Source organism: Protobothrops mucrosquamatus, unplaced genomic scaffold (assembly GCF_001527695.2).
Source record: "Protobothrops mucrosquamatus isolate PMUCROS unplaced genomic scaffold, P.Mucros_1.0 scaffold931, whole genome shotgun sequence".
NCBI lineage: Eukaryota > Metazoa > Chordata > Lepidosauria > Squamata > Viperidae > Protobothrops > Protobothrops mucrosquamatus.
Genome location: NW_015387182.1, coordinates 66,419 through 93,944, shown reverse-complemented (window position 1 = coordinate 93,944; position 27,526 = coordinate 66,419). Strand labels below are relative to the sequence as shown.

Genomic DNA, 27,526 nt, shown 5'->3' with positions numbered 1-27,526 from the left:
TAAGCCAAACAGGAATCTTGTCTACCGCTCCTTTGTGTCTACAGAAGGCTGTGCTTATCACTGCAATGTCTGTGCTTATAACTGCAAAGTCATTCTGCAGTTGCTGAGATCTTTTAAGGCTGGCAGGGAGACTATCTGGAAAAAATTGGTCTCTTTCTAATACCCTCCATCACGGTCCCTCATCAAGGAAAAGTGCCATGTTTGTAGCAAGCAGTTAAAAGCCGCCTGCCCTTTCAAATTTCCCAGAATGCCTTGACACTGTATTTCTTTGGTGCAGCATGGGGAATCTAAAATGCCAGGGGGTAACCCAAGACTTACTGGGGCAACTCAATAACCAGAGAAACAAGCAGTCTTCACAACACTTTGGAGGTGGCATGAGCCCAAATAGCTGTGCAAGAATATCAGAGGATGTCAATAGTCTTGTCGTAGTGGAACCACTAATTTTCTGCATTCCATGATTAGAAAAATTGTGGACTAACTCTTGGCACATATAAAAAGTCGTGCCCATTATTGTTACATTTGTAATCTGTTTTTACTTACAGTATTTTGGTTGGTTGGTAATGTTTTTGACTTGTGTTATCTTCGTAGTTATACAGTGAGTTGTTTGGAGTCGGTGGTACCTAAATAGAATGAATAAAAATTAATTAAATGAAATTACACTAAATTTCTATTGCTGGTTGATTTCAAAGTAAGCTGTAAGGCACTGTTAAGTATATACAGTATATATATATATATATATATATATATATATATATATATATATATATATATATATATATATATATATATATATATATATATATATATATATATATATATATCTCAGACTCTGGTGGTGGAGCTCTCTGCCTCTGAGATTCGCTAAATCAGGCTGTTGTTGAATCAGACTGTTGCTGCATCAGCTAAATCAGAGGCCAAGGGCACACCGTGAAGCCTGTGCTGTCTCTTTCTTCCTTTTTGAACTCTGTCCCATTGCAGTCAGTCTTCAGGCAGTACATGGCAAACCGTGGCAGATGACGTCAAGCTTGAAAAGCACACAGTCAGTGGCTTGAATCCAAACACCATTTACCTCTTCCTTGTACGAGCTGTCAACTCCTATGGGCTCAGTGATCCTAGCCCGGTCTCAGAGCCAGTTCGTACACAAGGTGAGTTTCCCACATGGCACTGTGTTGAATGAGGGGTTGATCTGACATGAGCTGCAGTGGATGCAGTGTATTAAGCCATAATGTCATTTATTTGGTTTGGGTTTAGCACGGGAAGATGTCATTTATTTGGTTTGGGTTTAGCATTGGGTTTAGCATGGTGAATCCAGGTAATTATGAGGGGATTTAGAAAATCATGGCTAAAATTAACCCTGGCTTGATGTATGTGTGAAGGGAGCCAGATAGTAACCAATGGAAGTTTGTGATAGGGATTAAAAGATTGATCAAGGCCCCATTTTGAATTCCACTGTGATTGCGATAGGTTTTTATTCCACACGTGAAACAGAGAAATAAAAGATTTATTTCATGGTTGTTATACAGAATCAGAAGCTGTGCAAATGCAGTGGGTAGAGCTTTTTTCTTCTTAGTTTTATTCTGCAGTCCTCCAAGTAATTGTAGAGAAGTCGGCAAATCTACTCAAATGATAGACAGTGTCTTCTACTTTAGTCCTCAGCCCTCTTATGCCTTTCAGGATACTTTTTGAGAAAACCCTCTCAGAACCATAGTTAAGAAGAGTTCATGGCTTATAATCTCCAGTTGTACATCTGTAGCTCTACAAGCCTTCCATAAAAAGCTCAGTTGGCCTAACCCAGATTGAACTCTTCTACAAAAACATGTTTGTAACTCTTGAAGTTGCTAAGTATCCAGTAAAACATAGAAACAAACTTCACGGGCATATGCATATCTATAGCTTGGTCATCATTGGTTCTGTTTTATGTTCTGGATACTTTATGTTGGTCTTGTTGCAAAAAGGATCATCCAGTATATGATTTGTGGAGGTTTTTTTTTATAGATGTGAGTCCTACCAGACAAGGAGTCGACCACCGACAGGTGCAACGGGAACTTGGGAATGTGGTAATTCAGCTCCAGGATCCCATTGTCCTCACTTCCACCACCATCCAAGTGACCTGGACTGTGAGTATTAATAAGCTGGTATTTTTTTCTTGGAACAACATCATCAGAACCAATAGCAAGAGGAAGAAATGGGGATCTTACACAGGAAAAGCATTGACTCAGGCAGTGGGTGTCATATCCATACAATCAATGCTCTGTCTTGATTTCATTCAGGTGGATCGCCAGGCTCAATTCATCCAAGGTTATCGGGTAATGTACCGGCCCAAGAACAGTGCGTGGCTGATGCAGGATGTGAAGTCACCTGCTGAACGGAACACTGTCTTAGTAGACCTACGCAAAGGCCAAGAATATGAGGTCAAGATCCGTCCATATTTTGATGAGTTCCAGGGCATGGATAGTGAGGTGCTTCTTGTGCGCACCCCAGAAGAAGGTTTGTAGGAAAAGGAAGCTGCTATCTTTAAGCCTGAGTCATCCCCGGCTTCCTGTTACCAACTATCTTGGTTTCAATGGTCATGTGGATATCGGGGCTTGCTCTTTACTTCAACGTGACCATTTTGATAATTTTGGTATTTCTCGCTGTGTTCTGTATCACTGTCAATTTTTTGTGTCTAACTCAGCACCGTTAGAACTATAAGCTTCTTTTCTTTAGAGACACGAATTCTGAAGGCTGTATTGATTGTTCGATAGAAATAAGGAAAGGAATAAGTTTCCCAGTGAACAATTCCATGACTGCTGATTGTTAACATTGGCAGAAGGGATTGGGAGAACTCTGGGCTGTTTTTGTAAAATACAGTATATCTCACAGAATTAGGATTCTCAGGGCCACTTCATCTATTAGCAATAATGAAACATTTGCTTCCTGCCTGATGGAAAAAGTGATCGATCAAATGTTGGCTCTTTGATTTAATTATCTTCAAGGTGGCTTACAAAACACTAAAATGATCACTTTCCATAGCCTCCCTTTTCTGTTCCCACCCAAACTGTCTTCCTTTCAACAGGCAAAAAAAAAAAAAAGTCCATTTGGCCTTACTTTTTAAGAGAACCCAAGTATATGGTCTTGATTTATAAAGTTAACATGCATTGATGAAGCAGTTATATCTTCTGCCTAATAGGATCTTCTGCTTGGTCAATCTACAGAAAGCCCATAAGCAGGAAAAATAGAGAACCCCATTCAAGGTTGGGGGTTGTTGAAATTGGTCAGGATAGCACAACACACTAAATAAATCACAGGTGATAAACCACAACGGCTGGCTTCACAGAATGTGTTGAGATTGTTCAGTCATGTCAGGTTCCCAAAGGACATCATTCTCCCAGGATTATCAGTGAGGAATTGCATTATTTATTTATTTTTAGTTCTTATGCCTTATAGCTAGTTCCCTGCTCTTCTGTTGGCTTTTTTTTTCAATTGAGTTTGATTTTTCCAGGCCTCTGAGCCTTTTTTTTTAAAAAAAAAAAATTTGCCTGTGCATTGCTCGTCCGAAATATATAAGCATTGTTTTCATTATTAGTATTTCCACACGCACTCTGGTTTTTGTTTCATCTCGTCTTGAATGATTTCTTATTTTTTGCAATCGAAGAAAAGCAAATTATTCATTTCCCCAACAATCTTCTTCAGCACTACAGTTCAGAAGCATGCATTTTTCATTCAGCTTTTCTGATAGTCTTACCTTTCATGCTATATGTTATAACTGGGAAAATATTGACTCTTGACAATATATAATTTAGTTGCAAGCGTGAACGCCTCCCCGGTATGTATGTCATTTTTCAGCCTCAGAAGATAAAGTCTGTTGCCACTTCAATCTCTCTGTTTATTTGCATTGGGTCGGCACTGCCCGTTAACACCATTTTAAATGGGTTTGTTGTTTTTAAATACCGAGCAGCAGACCAGGTTTTGCACATTCTTCCTTCACCTTCAAAAAAGAGTTAACTTAAGTTTTCTCCGCTTCCAACTATCAAGTGATATCATCAGAACCTCTCCGGTGGTTGATATTTCTCTCAGCAATTGTAATTCCAGTTTCTGCCTCTCCCAATCCAGCATTTCTCTCGATATAGTCAACGTATATCAGTGTTTCTCAACCTTGACAATTTTAAGGCATGTGGACTTCAACTCCCAGAATTCCACAGCCAGAATGCTGGCTGTGGAATTCTGGGAGTTGAAGTCCACATGCCTTAAAATTGTCAAGGTTGAGAAACACTGACGTATATGAAAGGCTGTCCCCTGGCTTGCAAACTTTAATTGCCATCCTTGTTTTAACTGCCTCCTTGTATTGAAATATAATATTTTATATGGTTTTTATGTTTTTGACTGTACACAGCTGAGAATCACTCTGGGAGTAAGATGGGCCAGCTCTAAATTTGATTAAATAAATAAACAAATAAACAAACAAATAAATCAGTGACTAGCATGGATGATGTTACCTAGTTAGGGTAATGAAATGTATGCAAGAAAACAAGCAAGCTCAGAGCATCAAGGACCCTTCAAATGAATGAATGAATGAATGAATGAATGAATGAATGAATGAATGAATGCAATGATAATATACAGCCCTGATGCCTTTCCCAGTTTTAAACCATTTAGTTGCCCCATACTTAGTTCATTCCTGGTCATGATACAAATTTTTTTCTTTTCCCCCCTCATTTATTTATGTATTTACTTATTTGTCACATTTAAAATAAAAAGTAACTCTGGGCAACGCATTAGGCCCCAATAAATTGTGAATGACTCCTAAAGACATTGGTGCATTCAGCTTCCTATTCTACCTAAAACGTTACCCAGAGTTACTTTTTATTTTAATTGTGATAAATAGGTAAATACATAAATAAATGGGGGGGGGAGACTCTCTTGTCTTTTTTTTTCATTTTCCACTGGATGTTACCTATGTAGTCTCAGGTGCCTTTACCTGTTCTGAACCCATCTTGTACATCTGCAACTCTTTTTCCATGTATTTTTTTCTATATATTTGTGCCACCTCTTCTTTTTAACTTCTTGACATCTTTGTCTTTTGTTATGACCACTTTGTATTAAAATTTCCCCCAATTTCTATAATTTTCTCAAATGTCATTTACTGTTATTCTCAATTTCTTTGCAGGCCAGTGTAGATATAATTCACTGTCTCTTTGTATTGTTCTCTGAAATTTAGCATTTAGTTACACAAATTTCTTTCTGCCTCTGTTGCCTTTTGTTTCTTCGGTTTTCAACATATTAGCAGACAGCAATTTCACCCTCTTTTGCGTTTTGCATTTCAATATATTTCTCTGGCTTTGTTTTTGGTGATGTCACAAGGCTTCATCCAGAGTTCTTCAAGCACTCTATTTATCAGTTCTAATCCATTAAATATATGCTTTACCTTTGCTGTATAATTGCATTGAATATTGCTGAGATAATATCTTGTCTGTCTGATGAATTAAGTTGCAAGGAGGAGTTCATATGCTAGCCACAGGCAATACCAAATCTTGTTTTTGCTGATTAAATAGCTCCTCTCCATCTCAGCTTGCAGAGTATGTAGTAAATTTGATTTTGGGGTTGTCCATTGAGTAATGTCCACGTGTAAAGTAATCTTTCAGGCTATTGGGAGAAAGCATTTTCTGTAAACATTGAATTTCCTCAGGAGATCTCTATTAGTCTGTCTCCTGCTTTAGTTTGTATATTGAAGCCAAATTATCCCATTAACGCAGATATTATTAGTTCCAGTTTTAGGATTCCAGTCTCCCACAATGCTTTTTTTTTAAAAAAATGTTACAAGATGCTATACAGAGAGCTGTTTGGTTTCTGCTTTCTCTGTTTCTGGGGTTGGAAAATAAGACTTGGATCACTGCAATGTTAAGAGATTTGCCTTAAACTTAACAGGTTGGTGTTGCAGCCAAGCATTGACTTTGACACCCTTTGTGTTCATAATGATAGCTTCTCCATTTCTGCCGTGAATTTCTTGTCTGCAATAAAGACTAGACGCTCCTCGGTTTTCTGTTTAGCGAAAACCGAGCAAATCCATACCAAAACTTAGTGTTGTATTAAAAACTCAGCCAGTATGTCCTGACACTTCTTGGGGTGGCTTCACAACTCAGAGTGGAAGCTGTAGAAGAGTAGACTCAGGCTGGAGTCCAGGCGTAGAGGCAACGACAGGCAGGAGGGGTCAAAATGGGAAGCCCCTGCCCACCTCTGCCTACCTGTTGCCCTCTCTGCCCGGAGCCTCTGGCAACTTAAAAAAAAAAGCCTGCAGACCACCGGCTTCCTTTTTTTCTTCCACCATTCGTTGCCTCTGCTCTTGGACTCTGGCCTCACACCGAACAGGGAGTTGACCTGCTGCCCCACACCAGGCTCCCTCCCCGCAATCAGAGAAGCCGCACCTGCCCTGCCGTTCACCTGCTGCCCCACAGCACAGCCCCTGTGATCGCCCATTGCACGCTGCCTCCCTGAGAGCAACAGGGCTGCTGCCTGCCACCCATCTGATTGGATGGTGGCTAACCGTCCCATGTGGCCAAAGGCCCGGGACAAATGGAGCCTCGGGGAAAGGGCTGGGCCAAAGGGCGCAAAGCAGAGGGCCAGGGGCCCATTAGCCAGGAAGAATGGGCGAGGGCAGTCTAGCCAAGGAGGAACGCTGGAGGCAAATGGGCGGAGATGGGAGGCTTGAGGAGAAAGAGGCGTGGTCAAGGGTAGGGGCCTAAAGGTCCCATTCCGGAAGCTGCAATGGTTGCTATCTTTATCAGTCGATTCTGAGCAAGAAATTTCTTTCCTCTTGGCCAGTTCCTAGTGCTCCACCTCAAGGAGTTTCTGTTGTGACCGTGGGAACCAGCAACAGTACTAGTATAAGCGTATCATGGGAGCCTCCTCCACCCGGAGAACAAAACGGGATCATCCAAGATTATCGGGTAAGATGGATTCTCTGAATATCCTTGACAACTTTTGCAATGAGGGACACCCCAAAAAAGAATGGATCTGAAGACCTTTGGACGTCTGATGATCACAGAAGATGGGAATATATTATCATAGAGTCGGGATGCGCATTGTAGATTATCTTGTCCAACTCCCTGGCCAATGCACTAATTCTTTGCTATGGTAGATTCTGCAATCCAGTGATAAGCAGCTAGGGTTTTTTTTGCAGGGTATGTTTTCTTCAGCCACTATGGTCTTCTCCTTCTTCTGCACAGGTTTGGTGTTTGGGAAATGAGTCTCGCTATCACATTAATAAGACAGTGGATGGCACAATGCATTCCACAGTTTTGATGGGGCTAATCCCTGGCATGATCTACCGCACAGAGGTTGCTGCTGCCACTAGTGCTGGCATCGGAGTAAGGAGCGCCCCGGTCACCATACAGATCAGTGAGTATTCAGGACTCCTTCATATGTTCACAGTGGGGGAAAAAGAGGATCTATTTCCATACAGTCCTGTCCAACCATGTGGATCCCTGGAGAGGCTCTACAGCACACCTGAACATCTTCACAGGTACAGCTGTCCTATGAACAAGAGACAGCATGTTCAGTGATGGCCTCTAAGAAATTGATGTATTACAATGAAGAAGACAATGATTAATATATATATACAGTATATCCACCACTATTACTCTCCTGCTTTTAGATGGTTGAATGGTATTCAAGGTCTTCTTAAATACGTTTATTCAAAAATAAACCATCTTGAAATCTCTCCCTTGCAAGTGTTTCGTAACTTTAGTTCTGAAACAGGAGACAGATGACCCCAAAATATAAGAAAAGTGATAAAATGCTGTAGCGTGTAAGGAAGTGTCAGACACACTTGCCACATTGCCTGAACAATAGAACAACAGTTTGCTATTTTAGAACAGTGAAAGTAGAGACTCACATGATGGAGAGTTCTTCCATGCAAACACTGTTCCTATCAGAAAGAAAATAATTAAGAAACAAGGCTCTTTCCTTGATATGCTAATTTTATGTGTAGGAAAACTGCAATCTTCAACCTGGTTACCATCCTCACTGCGGAATTAACCTTGCAGAAGACTTGTAGTTCTTCTGACTGCAAATGCCTTTGCCTTCCATGTTTGCTGCAGAACCCCTACCAGACCAAGATACTGTCCCTATGGACAATGGGGATAGTGTGAGCCTTGCTGAGCAGATCACGGGTGTAGTGAAGCAACCAGCTTTCATTGCTGGCATCGGAGGAGCCTGCTGGGTCATTCTCATGTGCTTCAGTGTGTGGATCTATTGTCGTCGGAAGAAGAGAAAGGAGATGAGCCACTATACAGGCAAGTTAGGCTCATCTTTACTACCAGCTCCCCACTCTGGCATTCTTGAGGAAGCGTGTAGGCTGGTTGTCTTTATACTAGATCCTTTGTTCTAGAACAGTGTTTCTCAACCTTGACAATTTTGAGGCATGTGGACTTCAACTCCCAGAATTCCACAGCCAGCATTGCTGGCTGTGGAATTCTGGGAGTTGAAGTCCACATGCCTTAAAATTGTCAAGGTTGAGAAACACTGCTCTAGAAGCCTACTAAGCAGAATGGAGCATCTCAGCACCCTGGAGAGCTCCAACTGAATAATTTGCTCCAAAGATAAAGTTGGACCCTTTTATGCCCTGTAGGCTGGACCACCCCTCCTAAACATCTCCCCTTCTTGAAGAAGGGGAAGGCAGACTTCTGGTTAATTACCTCCAGTTTCCTCTTCTGTTCAGTCCTGTGTTAAGTAGAGAACTGAGTACTGGAGGAAAATGTAGTCTTCGTGAATGGGACACAACGCCCGTTTGGGGGGTTTCTTGTGTCAAGGGGCTCTTCTCAACTTTGGTGGGTTCCCTTCAAGTGGGATTTGGAATATATATGCCATTCTGCATGCAATGCATCCACTGTGTCACATCAGTTTAACTTAGACTCCCTGCCCATCCATGCTGAGCCCAGCAAGGACTTCCTTTGAGCTGCCTCACTCTTTGCTTGCTTCTCTTTTCAGCTTCCTTTGCATACACGCCAGCAGGTAAGGCTTTGTGCCCCTTTCCCATCATATTGCTTTGTCCTCCATACCTCCAATTCACCCCTTCTTTTGTTCCCGAAAGGAGCATCCCTGAGACTCTGCTCTCTTCTCCTTTGCAGTTTCTTTCCCCCACACGGATGGTCCAGCACGTGTCGGCAGCAGCAGGTGAGTCCAGAGGCCTCGGGCTAATGGGAGAGATTCTCCCCATAAGCTGTATTGGTTCTCAGCAGTACAACCCATGTTTCTGCTTGATCAGGGCAAAATCTCAGGAGTCAGAGCCTCTGCAACATTTAATCAGTTAATTGATTTGGATTGATCAATTAAATGCCTTTAGTCAACTAAGTCCTGCTAATCGAGAGATTTCTAAGGAGCAATAAACATTGCAATAGGCAAGCAAGTTCTGAAAAGCCAGAATTCCTCCCTCCACTTTTATCTGATATTGAAGGAAAGGATGAAACCATGATGGTAATCCATTATATAACTCAGAGGTTACCTCTTTTTTTGGCAGGCTGTCAGTTAATCTTTATTTCAACCCTTTCAGTATTCTTCAATGAAATAGTTGAAATTGCAGGAGATCTCTCCAGGGTACCATGTTTCATTCTATACCAAATTTCATGTGTCTGTTTCATCTTTCAAAACACTTCACCCAAAGAGGAGATTAAAAAATTAATCACAAAACAGAACAGCATGTTGGAATTCATTAATCCCTCAAATACCAAGAAGTATATAAAGGGTTGCTATTGAACATTGCAAGGATGCAATTATTTATTAATTAAGAAATCAGGCAAGCAAATAAATAACTCCAGCCATTTTCAGTCAAATATTTTCCTGTTATGTTGTGCTAACATAATTCTCAACTCCCCAGGACACCAATTTGGGTATCTAAACGTTAGCAGCAAAGTTAAAAAATGTGGTATAAGCCAAACTCCAAAATTTAAAGTTGTGCATTTCTGAACCAAAAAAAACAACAACAACACTTCCTTTAATGTCTTGCTTGTTGCAACCTGCATGTGCATATCTAAAAGATGGGTGTCCAACTTTAGGAACTTTTAGAACTTGTGGCTTTCAAGTCCCAGAATTCCCTAGCCAGCAACACAAGTCTTAAATTTTCCCATGGTTGGATACCCCTGATAATTGGAAATGCCTTCTTCGCCTCATAATTAAATTTAATTAAAAAACATGCATTAAATTGAAACCATTTTTAATCAATTAATTAACTAAAGCAGGCACACTTACTCAAATTATTTTTTAAATGCCTGTCACATTAGCCACCAAATAAATAATTTTCTGTCTCTCCTCTAGCCGTCCTGGCATGCTAGCCATGGCTACCAGTGCCTCCAGCTACCCATGGCTGGCCGACTCCTGGCCAGCCCCAAATCTGCTGCGGAATGGGAAGACAAAAGATCCTGGGATGGCCTGTTGTACAGGAAACCATAACGTCACAGAAAGATATTACAATGGTAAGAGTTCCATAGCTTCAATTGTGTCTCTCAGGAGTGCACAAGGTCTAGAACTGGCCAGCAAAAGGAAAGCATGCATTGCCTAGACTCCCTCCGTGAGTGAGATGGGTGGTCTCTAAATTTGATATATAAATATATAAATAAAAATCTGTAGCCAGCTAGTTGATCAGTGGGAGAACAGGGTGGGCAGGCTCCAGTAAAAAGCTTAATCTTTTAGAGCAGCGGCTCCAAACTTTTCTATACCCCGCACCCCTAGAACGCTTCTGATACATTCTCACACCCCTTGCAAGAGTTCAAAATAATGGCAACGAATTATGCATATAGACTATAATTTTGAAAACCCAAGTTTTTGCACCCCCTGGAATATTGTCTCATACCCCCAGGGGGTGCGAGCACCTCCAGTTGGGAACCCTTGTTTTAGAGCAAGTGGCGGAGAGATATTCCTACCTAAGAGAAAAGCTGAAACAGGATTTTGAAAATGCAACAAGGACCCCCTTTTCTCTCTCTCCGTAAGTTCAAATAAAAAACCTACAGATGTTAGAGGCATTTGGAACTGAGGCACCCTGAGTCTGCTTCAGCTCAACCTAGAAAGCCTGATAAGGCTCACAACGTCTCTCCTTGTTTACAGATGCTGGGATTTCTAATTACATTGCTCAGACGGAGAAGTTTGGGACGGGGGTGTCTGATGGCCCCATCTACAGCACCATTGACCCTGCCAGTGATGATATGAGGACCTTCAATGGGGCATTTTCCCAGCATACCACCCCGTATGCCACAACTCCTGTGGTACCATATGGTGCAACTCATCTACACTCACCGGATGAAGAGGAAGGCCAATGGAACAATGAGCCTGGCATCTCTAGCATCCAGTATGCCCAGCCCGACCGGGGCAGGGTGGAGAGTGGTAGGGACCATAAGCCTACAAGAAGCTAGATCATGGACATGTAATGTTCCTTCAAATGTTTGAAAGTACAAGTCTAATTAAGACATAGCTAGTAGCATAGCCAAATTAGAAACGATGGAAGTTGTAGCCCACACTATCCCCCGGTCTGCAGATCTTCCTCCCCCATCCCTGCTGAGTATATCACGTATCTAGTCTCAACTTGCAATGTTGTCATCCTGTCTTGAGAAGAATATGCCTGACATTTCCCAGAAAAAAAAAGATATTATAGCCTTGATGACAATACGATACAATATGTACATCATAAAAATGCATAACGTCTTATTCAAGAGAAGCACAAATTGCTGCAGGAAGATTAGGAGAATCGTAAAGCTTAGCAAATGGAGGGTTAGGTGGCCACTTAAAGAAAACATGCAGGTTCATTAATTTTAATAAGAGTGGTTCTTTGGAGATAGGACTAGGCTTGCAACCAAAGTCTTTTACCGTAATGGAAGGTCTAACTTCTCCGTTTCCGTAGTTGCTAAACCTGGAAAACAGAAATCAATGGGGAAGCCAGTAAAAACACCATCCCTCAACTGGACAGAAGTGCTGCCCCCACCACCATCTGCCAATGAGCTGAGCCAATATGTGGAGGAGGAGGAGGAAGAAGAAGAGGAGGAAGAAGAACTAGAGCTGACGTAAGAGCCACTGGAGGACTGGGAAATGACAGTATTTTACCGAGTTTTCCCCCCACTGAAAGAATTGGCATTGAAGAGCAGGTTTCATGTTCACATTAAGGCTGAGTTTGCACTTGAATTTTGACCAGAGTTTTCCAGCAGTAATGCATTTTCCTGTAGTGCAGACTGCCCTAATGTCTTGCTTATGAACAGAGCAATACGTATGAGGGGGAAAATAATTATAATCAGTATCGCCAGTTTTGAAGTCAACAGTTCCATGCTGGATATCGTCAACTGACTCAAAAATCAAGTTTTAACCTTCAGAACCCTTAGATGCCCCTCCACCTGTGACTTTCTTCTCCCTTCTAAACTTACCTGTTGAACAGAGACAGCTGCAAGGAGCATGCGTGTGTTCAATTACAATATCCGTTGTGTATTGGGAATTCAGTCTTCCCGGCCAGTTTATTAGTTAAGTTCATGAAACATAATTCAACCAGCTGATTGAAATGTTTAGGAAATGTGCTAAGTTTAGTTTTTGCTTTGTCTTGCTTTGTCTGTAGCTTGTAGCAGTTGATGGCTCAATGTTTACTGTGAGCCCAAATGAATTTAATTTAGTAACTAAATATAGCATGTTGCAGTCCACTGTCAGCTATATAGATTGCTGGTTGGCTTACTTTATGCACCAATGAATCCACAGCGTGCTTTGTTTGACTTGTTGCATGATATATGAATACGTATACATGAGAGCTGTAATGACTTACTAGCACATATGAACAAGCATACGTTTAATAAACCACGGTTAAACTAAGTCATGGCTTAGGACAATGTATGAACTTTGATAGGTCAGAAGTGGAGGAATGGTGTCCACCTCTGCCAGAGAGAACCTACTTAATGGAGAACATCCAGGAAGAAGAATGTCCTCTTCCCCCACCTCGCAACGATGCTTCTTCTCCTGCAAATTCCTATGGTCAGCAGTCCACAGCCACTCTGACCCCTTCACCACGGGAAGAGATGAGAGCTTCCGAGGATATTCCCAGGCTGCACCAGTTTGAGATTCCACATCTGCCCAGGTATGAGCTCACCAAGTTTGCAGTCTAGGCTTATGGTGTCCCCTTTAGTGTGGCCTTCACAGATTCTAGTCCTCCGAATGATCTGCAGAAGTTTTACAGTCAGTATCTCCTGGGTCTCTTTGCTATGGGAGGAGGGAAGGGTCATTTTAGGCAAAGCTTTGCCTCTTTCTGCAAGATGTTAATCCACTGCAGTTTGAATGCTGGTATAGTCTCAATTATTTAGGATTATGTTCAATAAATTCATTTATCAATGTGTTCCATCAGATCTTTTGAATGCCCTTGATGTATTGGAAAGAAGGAGGGAGATCTATTAAGGAAATAGCCCCCCAAGGCACCCTCCCCCCCACCTCCAGTGTGACATGGTTCCGAAAAGAAGTAGCTTTTCAAAGAAGTTTGAGGCTTGATTACCTTAAAGAATCCTTTAATTGGCTACATAGCTTCGGCACGAACAATAGAAAGCCAAAAACTGAACCCCACCACCACCCAAGCACTCGTGACAACGCACAACTCCCTCCCTCCTTTCACAGTCATCAATCATATGCTCCAATTAGTTTGAAGTGTGAATCGCTCCCTCCCTATTTTCTCCTGTTACGCTGACCTTGGCTGTGCTATGCTAAGATATTGTTATGATTAGCTGGCATACCTTCCCACTCACTGGGCTAGTACTGTCTGCTTTAACTCTTGAAGTGATATGTAGGCTAAATAAGATACGTTTGCTTCTTCACATATGGCAAGCAAGAACATCCAATGTTAGCAGACTTGACACAGTGTTTGGTACAATGGAAAGTTGAAAGCAACTCCTACTGCAGACAGAGGATGCCATCCTGATGGAGCTCAAGCACACCTCTTGAAGTCTAAAGCTCTGCATATTATCAGATATACCTTCCGATAATGGGCTACATTGAAGTGATTAGGGAATTTGGCATCTTGAAAACCTGTCCATTGAGTCTGATCCTCCTTTGCTTCCCAGGCGGTTACCCAATGGGTCAGGACCCTTACGAAGGCCTTCAAGTCCTCCCTTGACTCAGTCTAATCCCAATCTAAACATGCCCGAAGAGAGGCCGGAAGCCATGCCTCCTAGGCAAAGCCACCGACGTAACCTCAGCCAAACACCAGCGCACAGTGCAGAGAATGTGGACTCCCCAGGCCAAGGTGAGTTCATTTTCTAAATCCTTCTTCCTAGGTGTCCCATCACATCTCAGCAACAGTGATGGCCGTGGCATCCTCCTTGAACGGGCTGTCAAGGAATTTTTCCTTAAAACTAGCTTCCTGTTACAGCAGTGGTTCTCAACCTTTTTAATGCTGCGACCCCAACCGGTCGTAAGTCGAGGACTAAACCGGTCGTAAGTCGAGGACTAAACCGGTCGTAAGTCGAGGACTACCCAACCGGTCGTAAGTCGAGGACTTTCCCTGCCCGGGAGTGCCGCGCATGCGTGGTTCCGCCCCCTGCGCCAGCCGAGGCGTAGCTGGCAAGCGGCAGAGACGGAGCAGGCCGACCACCAGCTGGCCCAGCTCAAGGGAGGTAAGGCACCCACTGGAAAAGGGGAAAAAAAATGGTGGACAAAAAAAATGGACAAAAAAAATGGCGGACAGCCTTGCTTGGCGACCCCCGTGAAATGGTCGATCGACCCCAAATGGGGTCCCGACCCACAGGTTGAGAACCACTGTGTTACAGGAAGAGTAAAATATTAGTAGTGATGGGCAGTCCTGATTTACGACTGTAATTGGAGCCTTTTACAGTTCTGAGTCAGGACAATTGTAAAGTGGGCCATTCACGTGCAGACCTGGTTTTATTACTTTTTTGGATTGACTGTTAAGTTGTTAAGTGAATAACCAGCATCGTGCTTGTTAAGTAAACCCATTGTTTGCTAGAGCAGGTGTCTCCAACCCCTGGTCCATGGACCAGTACCGGGCCGCAGCATGCCAGCAACCAGTCTGCACAAACAAGCAAAGCCCCATCCATGGGATGCAGGCAGCACACAAAACTACACACTCTCTGGCCTGTGGAAAAACCTTTCTCCATAGAACCCTGGTGCCCAAAAGGTTGGGGACCTCTGTGCTAGGAGGCATTTGTGCTAAAAACAGAAGTAAATATTAGTTTTCAGCAAAAACGTCACAAATTTATTTTACTTATTGAGAGGATTTATATGGCTGCCCACTCACTCTCAGTGACTCTGGATGGCTTACAAACAATGAATTGTGGTCATGTGACCATGGGAAATGACCATCAATGCAGGCCAGTTGCCAAGAGTTGGAAATGTGACTGATGGGGGAGGAGCTGGCTGTCAGAACTTTGAAACCTGGCCCTAAGTATTTTTCTTGGGGGGGGGGGGAGAGCCATCATAACTTTGGACAATCTCTGTCATAAACAGAGGACAACCTGTTTTATGTTTATTTAAATTTGTATGTTTATGTTTATTTAAATTTGTATACCGCCCTATCTCCCTTACGGGACTCAGGGCGGTGAACAGGCGATAATAAAAATCACAATAAATATCTATTCTAAAATCAGATTAAATAAATAAAGGCCTGCTCTAAAATACCCCATATAAAAACCTGTAATAAAACTTAATTAAGACTACGCCAGGCTGGCCGCACGGAATAGATGGGTTTTCAGGGCTCGGCGAAAAAGGCGCAGGTCCGCAGTTGTACGTAGGTCGGGGGGGTAGGTCATTCCAGAGGGCAGGAGCTGCCACAGAGAAGGGTCTCCCCCTGGGGGTCGCCAGCCGGCATTGATTGGCCGACGGCACCCTAAGGAGGCCCTCTCTGTGGGAGCGGACTGGTCGAAGGGAGGTGTTTGGTAGGAGGCGGTCTTGCAAATACCTAGGTCCATTGCCATGGAGCGCTTTAAAGGTTGTTACTAACACATTGAAGCACACCCGGAAGGCCACAGGCAGCCAGTGCAGCTCACGCAGGAGAGGTGTAATTGCTGTAATTGCGTTGCCGAAGATTAATTCCCTTTGAGACTTTAGAGAGTCTTCATGGTGACCTGCTTAGCTCGTCAGATTGGAAGGACCAGGTTTCAAATCCCTTTGTAGTCAACGGAAGAAAAAATCACTGTCCTACTTCATGGGTTATTGGGAGGCTAAAAGGTGAAGTGCTTGGGCCAAACCAGTTGACCTGAAATATGAGGAATTCAACCATTATGGCTGAGTTCACCCAACACCCTAAACCAAAATCCAACACATCACATGATGGCTTAACATAAGATACATATTTTGCCAGTGGTTTTTTTTTTATCCATTTAGCACAGATGAGCAATTCTGAGCTTTGCCAATAAGTTGGTGGGGAAGGCTAAATTATTACTGATGTTGGGCTCTTACTGACAGGCAAGACCCATTCCAGCCTTGGTGATGTTTTGCTTCCTCTGGGTCAGAAGGGAAAAGGCAAAAAGAAATCGAAGTCCAGCCACTACCGTCGAGAGAAGAAACAAGGAGGTCAGTGCCAAGTTTGTGCTTATACGGTGTTTAAGCCTCTTCCCTTCTCTTGATTTCTGGTGACTGCGTGAACAAGCCTATGCAGTCTTCTTAGCAATGCTTTCAGAAGTGGTTTGCCCTTCTCTCCTCGTTCCTAGGGCCGAGAGAGAATGGCTGGCCCAAAGTCACCCAGTTGGCTTCATGCCTAAGGCAGGACTCAAATTCAGTCTCCCTTTTTTTTAAGCCTCAGATCTTTAACCACTATACCAAACTGGCTTGATGCCATTTAATTATAGCATCCTCTTAATTCCATTACCTAATCTGGTTAATTCCTCCATGTGCTTTTTTTTTTTAAGTGTACCAAGAAGCAGCCGCTCACATCTGGAAAGCATCTGCTTTCCACCTCCTTTTATAGAATCTTGCTCACACAATTGTTTTCCGGAACACGTTTTAACTTTTTCCGTTCTCATATCTCAAGCAAGCCACACATTGCAAGTATTACATTGGGTCTCAGCCAGTGGGGACCAATGAAGCAATTCACTAAGTAGTACAGCTACTTATATAAAGGGTTAATAAGCCACCATTTAGGAGCAGAGAGTGGAACCTAGAGCCCCAGCATGGTAGCATGCCCGCTAAATCCTCAAGAATGGCTCTGGTTTTCTTTTGGGACATTTATTGTGTATGATGAATGTATGACCTTGTCACAATTGCAAGATGCTGAGATTCTCACAATGCTCAGATGAGATTTCCATTTTGGTTTAACTTGTTTATTGGGCATTCAGGCCATTGCATGAGGTCACACCATGACTCCGATGACCCAAAGGTAAGGTCAAATCCTATTTATGGAAGATATTAAAGTGAGGGGTCCTTGGTGTTCTCTGTGCTTGGTTGTTTTCTTGCAGATGTTTCTTTGCCCAAACTAGGTAACATCATCAGTGTTAGTCTTAGCACCGATGATGTTACCTAGTTTGAGAAATGAAACATCTGCAAGAAAACAACCAAGGTAAGAGAGCACCAAGGACCCTGATTTCAACCCTAAGTTACAAACATTTTCTTTATAGATATTCACTTCCAAGCATCTGGGACCATCTGTGGGGGCAGGAGTCATTTTGGTTTGCTCAAAGTCTGTGTCTACTTGCTGGTTGTATATACACTCGAGTTCATGGGTGGACTTCTGAAGTCACTGATGGCAGCTAGCCAGTGACAAACTCTGCATTTGCTGACGTTGGTCCTGATCCCCCCATTTCCTTCTGGTTCTTGCAAATAACAGCAAGCGGTTTTTGTCTTTAGAGTAACTACAACTGAAATACTTTCACTATCCACCTGATTCTCCAAGCACCACCATTCAGGTGCCATTCTGAGATTTTCAGGGTTCTAAGGCTGCCAGTATTAAGACTAGGCTCTCCAAATTTGGCAACTTTAAGACTTGAAGACTTCAACTTCCAATGTCAACTTTAAGACTTGTGGACTTCAACTCCCAGAATTCCTCAGCCAGCCAGCTATGCTGGCTGAGGAATTCTGGGAGTTGAGGTCCACAGGTCTTAAAGTTGCTAAGTTTGGACACCCTCTGCTCTAAGATGAATCTTTTGAAGGCCTTGGAGGACCACCTGAAGAAATTTCAGGGGTTTCATAGAAAACAAAAGCTGGTGCTTTATCATCAGTTCTGCTTGCAGATCTACCGCCACCACCTTTGCCACCACCTGCAGAAGACCTCGGCAGCTCTGCTCCAGACAGCACTCCGCGTCTAGACTGTGACCCTTCTTTAGAGAAAGACCTCAATGCTTCCTCAGCCATGGAGAGGAAAGTTGCCCATCGCACAGTGGCTGGCCAGCTCTACCACCAGCACCGAGATGGTAACGTTAGTCATAAGGAGCATTTCTCATACTATGGGGCTGATTGTCAGATTGCTTATTGATCTGGAGTCACGGGCCAGCAGTAGGAACTCTCATCCATCTAGGGCTTTCTGGAGCATTGTGTTTTTGAAGGAAGATGACAACTTTGAAGCTCCTTGAAGATTCAAGGAGGATGGCTTGTTGTTTCATCCTGGAAAAAAAACATCTTCATCTTTTCTGCTGCTGTTACTATAGAAAGGTCAAGCATGAGCTTGGCAAATTGAATTGTTATATATATATATAAAAAATTGAAATCCACTTGCTTTTTCCACTTTAGTGTTTCTGCTCATTTGATATGTGTTTCACCTTTCAGCAGAACGAGTCTCAAAGCAGGTTGCATTCGATTTCAATACCGGTAGTCCTCGACTAAGAAGCATTCATTTAGCAACCATTCAAAGTTACAATGGCCCTGAAAGTCTAGGGAGATCCTCAGTCATCCAGGCCATAATTGTCCCAAAGATGCTTTTTCACGAGGCAATCGGACTTTCTTGTTTTTCTTTGAACAGCCCTCTCTCAACAGAAGGGGGAGGGAGGGAAATACACCATCATCTATCTCCACTCTACAACACAGTCCTTTCAACAGTTCCAAGAAGACTCCACACCCATTTGCACCACTCAGGTGACCTTGAGGACACAGACAAACTTCCAAGTGGCCTCAACGACTCTCTAGAAGAATGCAAATGACCAGCTGTCTGCAAGGAGTATAAACCCTTCCATTCCCCACCATCCAGTCGGAGCTGAAGAAGCTTTTTGGATGAGAAGCAAAACGTCTTCAAAGAAAAGCAAGGAAGTCCAGTTGCCTCCTTTTGGGACAACAGCCCTGAAAAAAAGGGAATTACAACCCATTGTAACAGCATCCCCAGAGCCACATGGTAAAAATTCAGGTGCTTGGCAATTGACCTGTATTTATAGTGGTTGCAGCACTGTAGGCTCATATAGTTGTCATTTGTGAGCTTCCCAGCCATCTTCCAACAAGCAAAGCCAGGTTCATTTAACAACCACCTGGTTCACTTAGCACACTCTGGTGTTTCCCTTAACAAAAATGGCAAAAAAGGTCATAAGACTGGGCATGACTCACTTAATAACTGCCTTTCTTAATAATGGAAATTGTGGCCCCAGTTGTAATTGTAAGTCGAGGACTACCTGTATTAAAGACATACACAGCAAACTGGAAGGCTCTTAGTTCTCTGGGCAATGAGCAGCCTTACTGCTTATTTCAGTTTTGCTTTGGCGGTAGAAGAAAATGTGAATGCCTACTTAAATCCTCCCTTCCCCACCTCCCTACCCAAAATAAATATTAATCTGAATGCAGGAACCCTGGGAAATAATTTCTAAGGTGTCTGGTTTGTACATTAAAAATTCAGGTACCCAAACGGAGCTAAACTTCCTAGAGTTGCTAGAGCCTAAGTTGCTATTTTTGAGAGTCTGGGACAGAAGGAGGCATGTCTGTTCAGCTTATGATCCAAGCTAGTGAAGAATTCCTGGGGGAAACAGGATGTTTTAGATCATGCAGGTGACCATTAAAAGCGGAGGTTTCTATAGCGAATCGCTCCTCTCACCACTAACTCCCCTTCACTTTTGGGGGGACACTTCCACAAGACCTAATTCTGGAGTGTAGGGGATCTCTTTCAAGATCCAAAACTTTTATTTGCAATGCAAATAAAACTTTTTATTTTTTATTTGCAATGCAGTTGACGAGGACCATTGCATGCTGTAGGATCTCTAGCCTGGTTCTCTTTTATTGAGCCCAGCACTTTCCTGTCCTCTGGACTGAATTTTTGCCAAGATAAATGCTTGGAAGTTGCTTCTTAAGTTGGGTTTTGTTTTGTTTTTTTTTAAGAGCAGGAATTAGAGGCAATTGGAAAATGATCACGGATGTTGTTCATTCAAGGACTGGAAAGCAATCGCCGAGTGTTATTTCATGATTTTGAGTGTGCTCACAAACATCTACTTGCTTAGAAAAGAATGACGGATGCAAGAGTTGGTGATGATTCTGATTTTTATCCCATCCTTGCTTCCCCAACTGTGTAGACTGCAAAACAGCTGCTGTGTGTATTATTAGAGAAACGGTTGCTTTTCCTGGTTTGTTTTAAACCCTCTTGTTGGGTGTCTCTTGGCAGAAGAAGAAATTGTTCCCTACAGCAAGCCCAGCTTTCTCTCCCGGAGCCAGGTGTCAAGCAATTGCTCTACAACCGGAAGCTCTTCTTCCAGGGGTTCCACGGCATCCAGAGGCCACGGATCAGGACGCAGCCGGACAATAGGGGATCGCAATGAGGTGATTGTGCAGGGCTCCCTACTGCCACGTTTCCCCTTTTCCTTTGCATGATTGAATGAAGCATTCAAGAGCCTTGTTTGGGGTGGGCTGAGAAGGGTTGGCTGATAGAGCCATCAAGATCTCAAGAACATCGGAAAATGACGTGTATCTTTTTTTTTAATTTTTAAAAAGTTTTTTATTTATAATACAGTTAAAACAAAGATGGACATAATGCAACATTCCAGTATAAATATTTCTAACAATGTGTTTCTCTTCATACATATAATTCTTAATCTATATATATATACATACATATATATATTTTTCTATCAATACAATATCTAATTTGTGTCTCTATATACTAACATACAATTATATATGTTTCTATCTTAACACTAGCTTATAACCCGAGCAATCCTCCTTGATTCACACCAGTAATAAAATTTGTCCCAGATTTCAAAATAATCTGACTCTGTCTTGTCTTTCATTTCCATTGTGAGCCTATCCATATCCGCACACGATAGAAGTTTGTATAGAATCTCTTCTTCTGTTGGAATTTCTTTATTCCTCCAGTTTTGTGCATACGCCAGTCTAGCAGCCGTGAAGATATGTAGCATCAGATAAAATATCCCTTTATCATATTTCTGTGTAGTTATGCCTAATAAGAAGAGTTCTGGTTTTAACTCTTACCTCTATCCTTAATATTTCTTCCAGCCATTTTTTTATCTTGTTCCAAAAGTCACGGGCTTTTGAGCACTCCTACCACATATGGTAATAGGTCCCTATTGCCAATTTACATTTCCAACATGTGGAAGAAAAATTTGGACCTGAAAATGACGTGTATCTTGACCTGTTTCAGAACCACAGAATCTGGGAAGAGTACTAGACCTTTGTTCTACTCTGACTCTTCCGGATTGCTCATTTGATATGGAGCAGACAAACCAAGCATTAGATTAACTCGCATTTTGTCTACATTATATAACCTGTTAAACTGTATGCCATGACCAAAAAAGTACATTAAGATAAAACAAAGCATTATATTTTAGAGTACTGTATTAAACAGATTGGCGGGGTTTATAAACCATGATTTACCATTTTGGTTTTGCATTAGTGAGCACGTTTGTGAGGTCTTAAGCTACCTAAATAATATTCCTCATAAGATCCCTAGGTCGTTGCATCTAGGGGAGCTTTATCCAGGTACAATTTTATCCCCAATCATTTCCTTATTATGTAGAGCAGACATGTCAAACACAAGGCCCGGGGGCCGGATGCGGCCCGCGAAGTGGTTTCATGTGGCCCGCGAAGCCATCCTGGAAACAGTGAGGGAACGGCCCCCGCTGCCTTGGCCCTGGCCCAGGCCAGCCGGGAGCCAATGTACAATTTTGTGATGGTCATCTATGCCGAAACGCATTCAGTCTTAGCTCCACAAGGCCGTCTAGAAACAGCGAGGAACCAGCCCCTGCTGTGTCGGCCCCGCCCCCTGGGTGCATGCTGGGGAGGTGTCACCCTTTGTGAGGAATGAAGAAATGGACCATGCCTTGGCGCTTGCCCCGGTCCCACCCCCTTCTGCCAGAGACCCTCAGATCTGTCCCACTCCTGCCCAGGCCCCCACAGGCACCCTTGACGGGAACGATGTAGAACTGGCCATGCCCACCCTGTAGGCCACACCCACTCCATCCACACCCACCCAGTAGGCCTCACCCACCCGCCCCCCCCCAAGGGCAACCGCAATGCTGATGCGGCCCTCAATGAAATTGAGTTTGACACCCCTGATGTAGAGACTTGATCCAGATCTCCTTTCACTTTGTAGCAGTTGCACTGGGGAGTCCAATCACAGTCAATTTGACTTTTAAGAGACAATCATCAAAGTGAGTTTAGAGAAAAGTTAGATAAATTAAGCAGGGAACTGGCAAATCATTGGGGGGGGGGAAATCAAGTAACACTGAAGTTTTGGAGATATGCATGAGCCAAAACACTTACAGGATGATAGTGACATGCTTTCATGCACATTCACACAGACCTCTTTCCCTCAGTTACTTCTCCCTTCCTCAGAAATCACTGATGGCTGCTAGTTTTCTGTTGCTCTTACCTTTGAGATGCCAATAAACTTAAGTGCCTCTCCACAAACTGCTAGGAAATACCAGATGGGGTCAGTTACTGGCAGCTAGCCAAGATACAGCTCAACCAGCCAGTGAGAAAAGTGGGCAGGAATCCAGATGTGTGATCTACAAGTGGCCCGTCTGTGTTTTAAGCAGCCTGGGGTGATGGACTTCTAGAAATAAATAAATAGGCATTTCTTTTTTTTTTAACCTGTATGATACACTACAGAAAGGCAAACAAACTACAGGAACAGGCGTATTGATGTGTTCTTCTCTTACATTTTCAGGAGAAAAGATGAAACTAAACGCCGTTGGCATGAGCAGAGCAAAGTTACGAATTTGGCATCTGTAGACTTGGGGCCTGGTGGTTTTCTGTGCATCTAATTTATGATCCTTCCAAAGGAGCAGTACGGCCTGGCTCCATGTAAATAGGTTTGTTTTCCTGGAGGTTGACGGTCCCAGAGAGGCAAGGAAACCGTATTTATAAATGAAGACAAAGAGACATTCAAGCCTTGAGCCTCGGTGGGCCTGTTTGGGAAGAGGCTGGGCATTTTTTGAGATGGGGAGATTGGTGCCACTAGCCGTGGCGGGCAAGGAGTGGGAGATGAAGCAGGAAACGAAGTGGATCTGCAGACATTCAGCTCACGTTGGGCCCTGAAAGAGCCCATCACATCAAGCACATAATCAGATGCTGCCCAGGTGCTTCGCCCTGCCTGCCATAAAGCAGGGATTTCTCTGGTAGCTAATGAATCCTTTTGTAAAATGGCCAATAAAGCTATTTGTTAACCTGAGTCTTTCTGAACAACCTGTGCTTTTTCCCCCTTCCCCGGTGATGCATCCTCGTGGATACTGAAACACAGGTACCTTGCCTGTTCCACTTCCCTTGTTAAAAAAAGGGAATTACCAGAAACTGCAATGTTTTAACTTTATCAAATTGCAGAAAGCTGCAAGCAACTTTATGAGGGCCAGAAATATGAAGCAGAAGGACGAGGCCAAGGTTGGCTTGGCTACATCATGAAGCCATAAACTGTGGTGTACGAACCTCACAACTGGCTGAGTTCAAGCAACGCAGTAACCCCAAACCAAGCCTATTGCATGATGGCCGAACAAAACGCATGAGCTTCTTGTGGCCATAAGCAGCTGCCCCTGACACAAGACTATTTCTGTAGCTGAGCTGGCCAAAAAGGGCTTCCTACTTGAACCCAATTAAAGACAGCACCTTAGAAAGTAAAATCAGTGCCCAGGCTCAGCCAAGTGGCAAGATCCCAGAGACCCCAAGAGAAGATAGATGGATGGATGGATGGATGGATGGATGGATGGATGGATAGATAGATAGATAGATAGATAGATAGATAGATAGATAGATAGATAGATAGATAGATAGATAGATAGATAGATAGATAGATAGATAGATAGATAGATAGATATCATAAAGGTAAAAAAGAATATATGCAGTCTTATCTTCATTTTAGATGTCAAAAGGGTCTCTGTGTCTCTCTTTCTCCTCTCTCTCTTTCTCTCCTTCTCTCTCTCTCTCTCTCTCTCTCTCTCTCTCTCTCTCTTCCCCCCCTCTCTCCCTCTCTCCGATCTTCTGCTCATCTGGCAAACTGCCTTCAAGCTGTTCTCCAAAAAGCATAGGGGTAGGCAACCTTGGCTCTTTTATGACTCATGGACTTCAACTCCCAGAATTCCTGAGTCAGCATGGCTGGGCTAGCTAGCTCTCTCCTGCCCTTCCTGCTTCCTGCTTCCTGCAGAGACGCAGCCAAAGCAGGAACCCTGCCCAGTAAGCTTTTCAGCTCTTCAGAGAACACAGTGAGTCCACTCTCTTTTTTACACACACACACACACACACACACACAGAGAGAGAGAGAGAAGGGAAGGGAAGTGCCTCTCTCTGTCTCTTTCTGCAAATGGCAGAAGAGGCTGGGAGCCACAGAAGAAGGCTCAAAGAGCCCCATGCGGCTCCAGAGCCCAGGTTGCTGACCTGTGAGCTAGGGAAATAAAGCCATACAAGACTACAAACAGGGTCCTTTATTTTACTCTAAAGCAAGGGTCTCCAACCTTGGCAATTTTAACTTTAACATGCTGGCTGGGGAATTCTTGGTGTTTAAATCCACAGGTCTTAAAGTTGCCAGGTTGGACACCCCTGCTCTAAAGGCAATGGGGAGGGGGGTGTTCCAACTTATTTTCCCAATGCATTAGAAGGCAAGGCAAGAAACAATGGATGGAAACTAATGAAGGAGAGAAGCAACCCTGGAATTAAGGAGAAGCTTTCTAACAGTAAAACAATTAATCAATGGAATAGCTTGCCTTCAGACATTGCAGGTGCTCCATCACTGGAAGGTTTTAAGAAGAGACTGGACAGCCACTTGTCTGAAATGGTATAGGGCAGGCATGTCAAACTCGTGACATCACGTGACGTTGCGTGGTGTATTGTGACTTTCCCCATTGCCGGCAATGGGGTGGGCGCGGTTTTGGCATGACGCATCCAGCCTGTGGGTTGGCAGTTTCACATGCCTGGTATAGGGTCTCCTGCTTGAGCAGGGAGTTGGACTAGAAGACCTCCAAGGTCCTTTCCAGATCTATTTTGATTGATTGATTGATTGATTGATTGATTGATTGATTGATTGATTGGCATCTGCATAACTTTGAATCCCCATAGGCACCCTAGGTCTGTGTTCTATTTCTGTTTTCTTTGAAGGGATGTGATCAATTCAAATGGTTTGAAATTGCAAATTAAGAACATCCTTAGGCAGCAAACTGAGCAGGTATCTTGATCATGGTCTTCTTTCTCCTTGCCCACTTTGGTGAAATATTACTGTTAATTGCAATACCCCAGTCTACCTTTCCCATGTGTACATCGGAGTCAGCACATGCAAATTGGTGTGCAAGTTGCCAGAGAGCTGGGCTACAGAAAAAGTAGGGAATGATTTGTTCAGGGAAGTAATATTTGCAATTTATCCCCCTGGTGGGAATACACACACACACACACACACATCCCTTCCTTCTGCTCTTAGTGATGAATGAGCTTATAGTCTGTAAATCAAGGAGAAATTTTGTTCAAGAATCTGTCTGACTGCTTTCCCAGGAAGAAGAGGTGGGGTTTGTTTGCCAATAGCACCACGAAACAATTTCCAGCACACTCTTTCAGAATACATATCTACCTAGGGGTAAATAAACAATGATTGCCTCTTTCATTTTGGGTGATGGGAAATCAAATTCAGCCTTGAACTTCTTCCCTGCAATCCACTCCTCTTCAGGTTATTCTGGCATGCCTTCAAAGAAGTCTATTGCAACTGGGCCATAAAGCAGGAGTAGAAGACAAGCTCATTCAGTAGGATTTATGAGTTTGTTTCCTTTGCATCAAGGCTTACTCTAATGAGCTTTGGGAGATGGGGAAGAGCCACAGTACAACAACATGATTGGGGCAGGGCTGCCCAGCTGAAGAACAGGCACCATTTAGGAGAAAAGAAACCTACAATTCAAATTGAGCAATGCAGTTTAGAATAGAATAGAATAGAATAGAATAGAATAGAATAGAATAGAATAGAATAGAATAGAATAGAATAGAATAGAATAGAATAGGTTTTATTTGTCCAAGTGTAATCTAGACAGCATATTAAAAAGCAGAGACATCATCTTGCCAGCAAAAGTGCGTATAGTCAAGGCCATGGTTTTCCCAGTTGCAATGTATGGCTGTGAAAGTTGGACCATAAGAAAGGCCGAGCGCAAAAGAATTGAGGCCTTTGAACTCTGGTGCTGGAGAAGACTCCTGCCAATCCCCTGGACTGCAAGGTGATCAAACCGGTCAGTCCTAGAGGAGATCAACCCTGACTGCTCTTTGGAAGGCCAGATCCTGAAGTTGAAACTCAAGTACTTCGGCCACCTAATGAGAAGGAAGGACTCACTGGAGAAGAGCCTAATGCTGGGAAAGATTGAGGGCAATAGAAGAAAGGGACGACAGAGAATGAGGTGGCTGGATGGAGTCACTGAAGCAGTAGGCATGAGCTTAAATGGACTCCAGAAGATGGTAGAGGACAGGAAGGCCTGGAGGAACGTTGTCCATGGGGTCGTGATGGATCAGACACAACTTCGCAACTAACAACAAATTAGACACACAAGGAATTTGTTTCTGGTGCAGAAGCTCTCAATGTATATGCAAATCAACAGAGTAATAATAATCACAATAATGATGCCAATAAGAGAAGGTAGAGAAGAGGAGAATAATCATAATAATAATACAGGCATACTACATGGGTAAATATAGTTAGACGTCAGATAGTACTGTGGGAATTAGGTATGAGATGAAAATCTGAAGCTCAAAAAACAAAGCGGAGGGTGACCAACAGTACTTGCTATTATTTCCAGAATAAAAGTAAAGATTTTCCCTGTCCAGTTGTGTCCATCTCTAGAAGACATTTTCCATGGTCATGTGGCCAGCACGGCTATACGCCAAAAGCACACAGAACACTGTTATCTCCCCACCAAAGTGGTACCTATTTATCTACTTGCATTTTCATGCTTTCAAATTACTGTGTGGACAGGAGCTGGGGCGAATAATGGGAGCTCACCCCATCATAGAGCACCCGGATCATGAACCCAGGCTGTCAGTTTTCCAGATGAAAACTTAGTGTCTTTAACCATCCAAAAAAACAATATGCAAAACTAGGAATGTTCATGAACAGGACAGATATAGGGATTGTGCTCATTCCTAATAGAAAGTGTTTATCTCTTTAACCATTCAAGTAAACATACTCTGGTTGACCATCAGCTAGAGACTCTCCTTCTCATTT

At 43.1% G+C, this 27,526-nt stretch overlaps 1 protein-coding gene across 1 annotated transcript in view; it reads left to right on the top strand.

Annotated features, from left to right (window-relative positions):
* ROBO3 (roundabout guidance receptor 3) overlaps positions 1-23,524 on the top strand; it is a gene marked incomplete at its 5' end in the record, with an annotated part of 144,575 nt that extends 121,051 nt beyond the window's left edge. The window contains 18 exons of the mRNA XM_029284775.1: positions 979-1,145; positions 1,996-2,117; positions 2,271-2,487; positions 6,799-6,923; positions 7,203-7,374; positions 8,076-8,270; positions 8,965-8,988; positions 9,105-9,150; positions 10,288-10,445; positions 11,074-11,349; positions 11,864-12,017; positions 12,845-13,072; positions 14,043-14,224; positions 16,402-16,509; positions 18,162-18,341; positions 18,711-18,713; positions 20,501-20,655; positions 23,021-23,524. Of these exons, the coding sequence (XP_029140608.1) occupies positions 979-1,145; positions 1,996-2,117; positions 2,271-2,487; positions 6,799-6,923; positions 7,203-7,374; positions 8,076-8,270; positions 8,965-8,988; positions 9,105-9,150; positions 10,288-10,445; positions 11,074-11,349; positions 11,864-12,017; positions 12,845-13,072; positions 14,043-14,224; positions 16,402-16,509; positions 18,162-18,341; positions 18,711-18,713; positions 20,501-20,655; positions 23,021-23,032 (2,524 nt within the window). The remainder of the gene's footprint in view (positions 1-978; positions 1,146-1,995; positions 2,118-2,270; positions 2,488-6,798; positions 6,924-7,202; positions 7,375-8,075; positions 8,271-8,964; positions 8,989-9,104; positions 9,151-10,287; positions 10,446-11,073; positions 11,350-11,863; positions 12,018-12,844; positions 13,073-14,042; positions 14,225-16,401; positions 16,510-18,161; positions 18,342-18,710; positions 18,714-20,500; positions 20,656-23,020) is intronic.
* Positions 23,525-27,526: the final 4,002 nt, after the last annotated feature.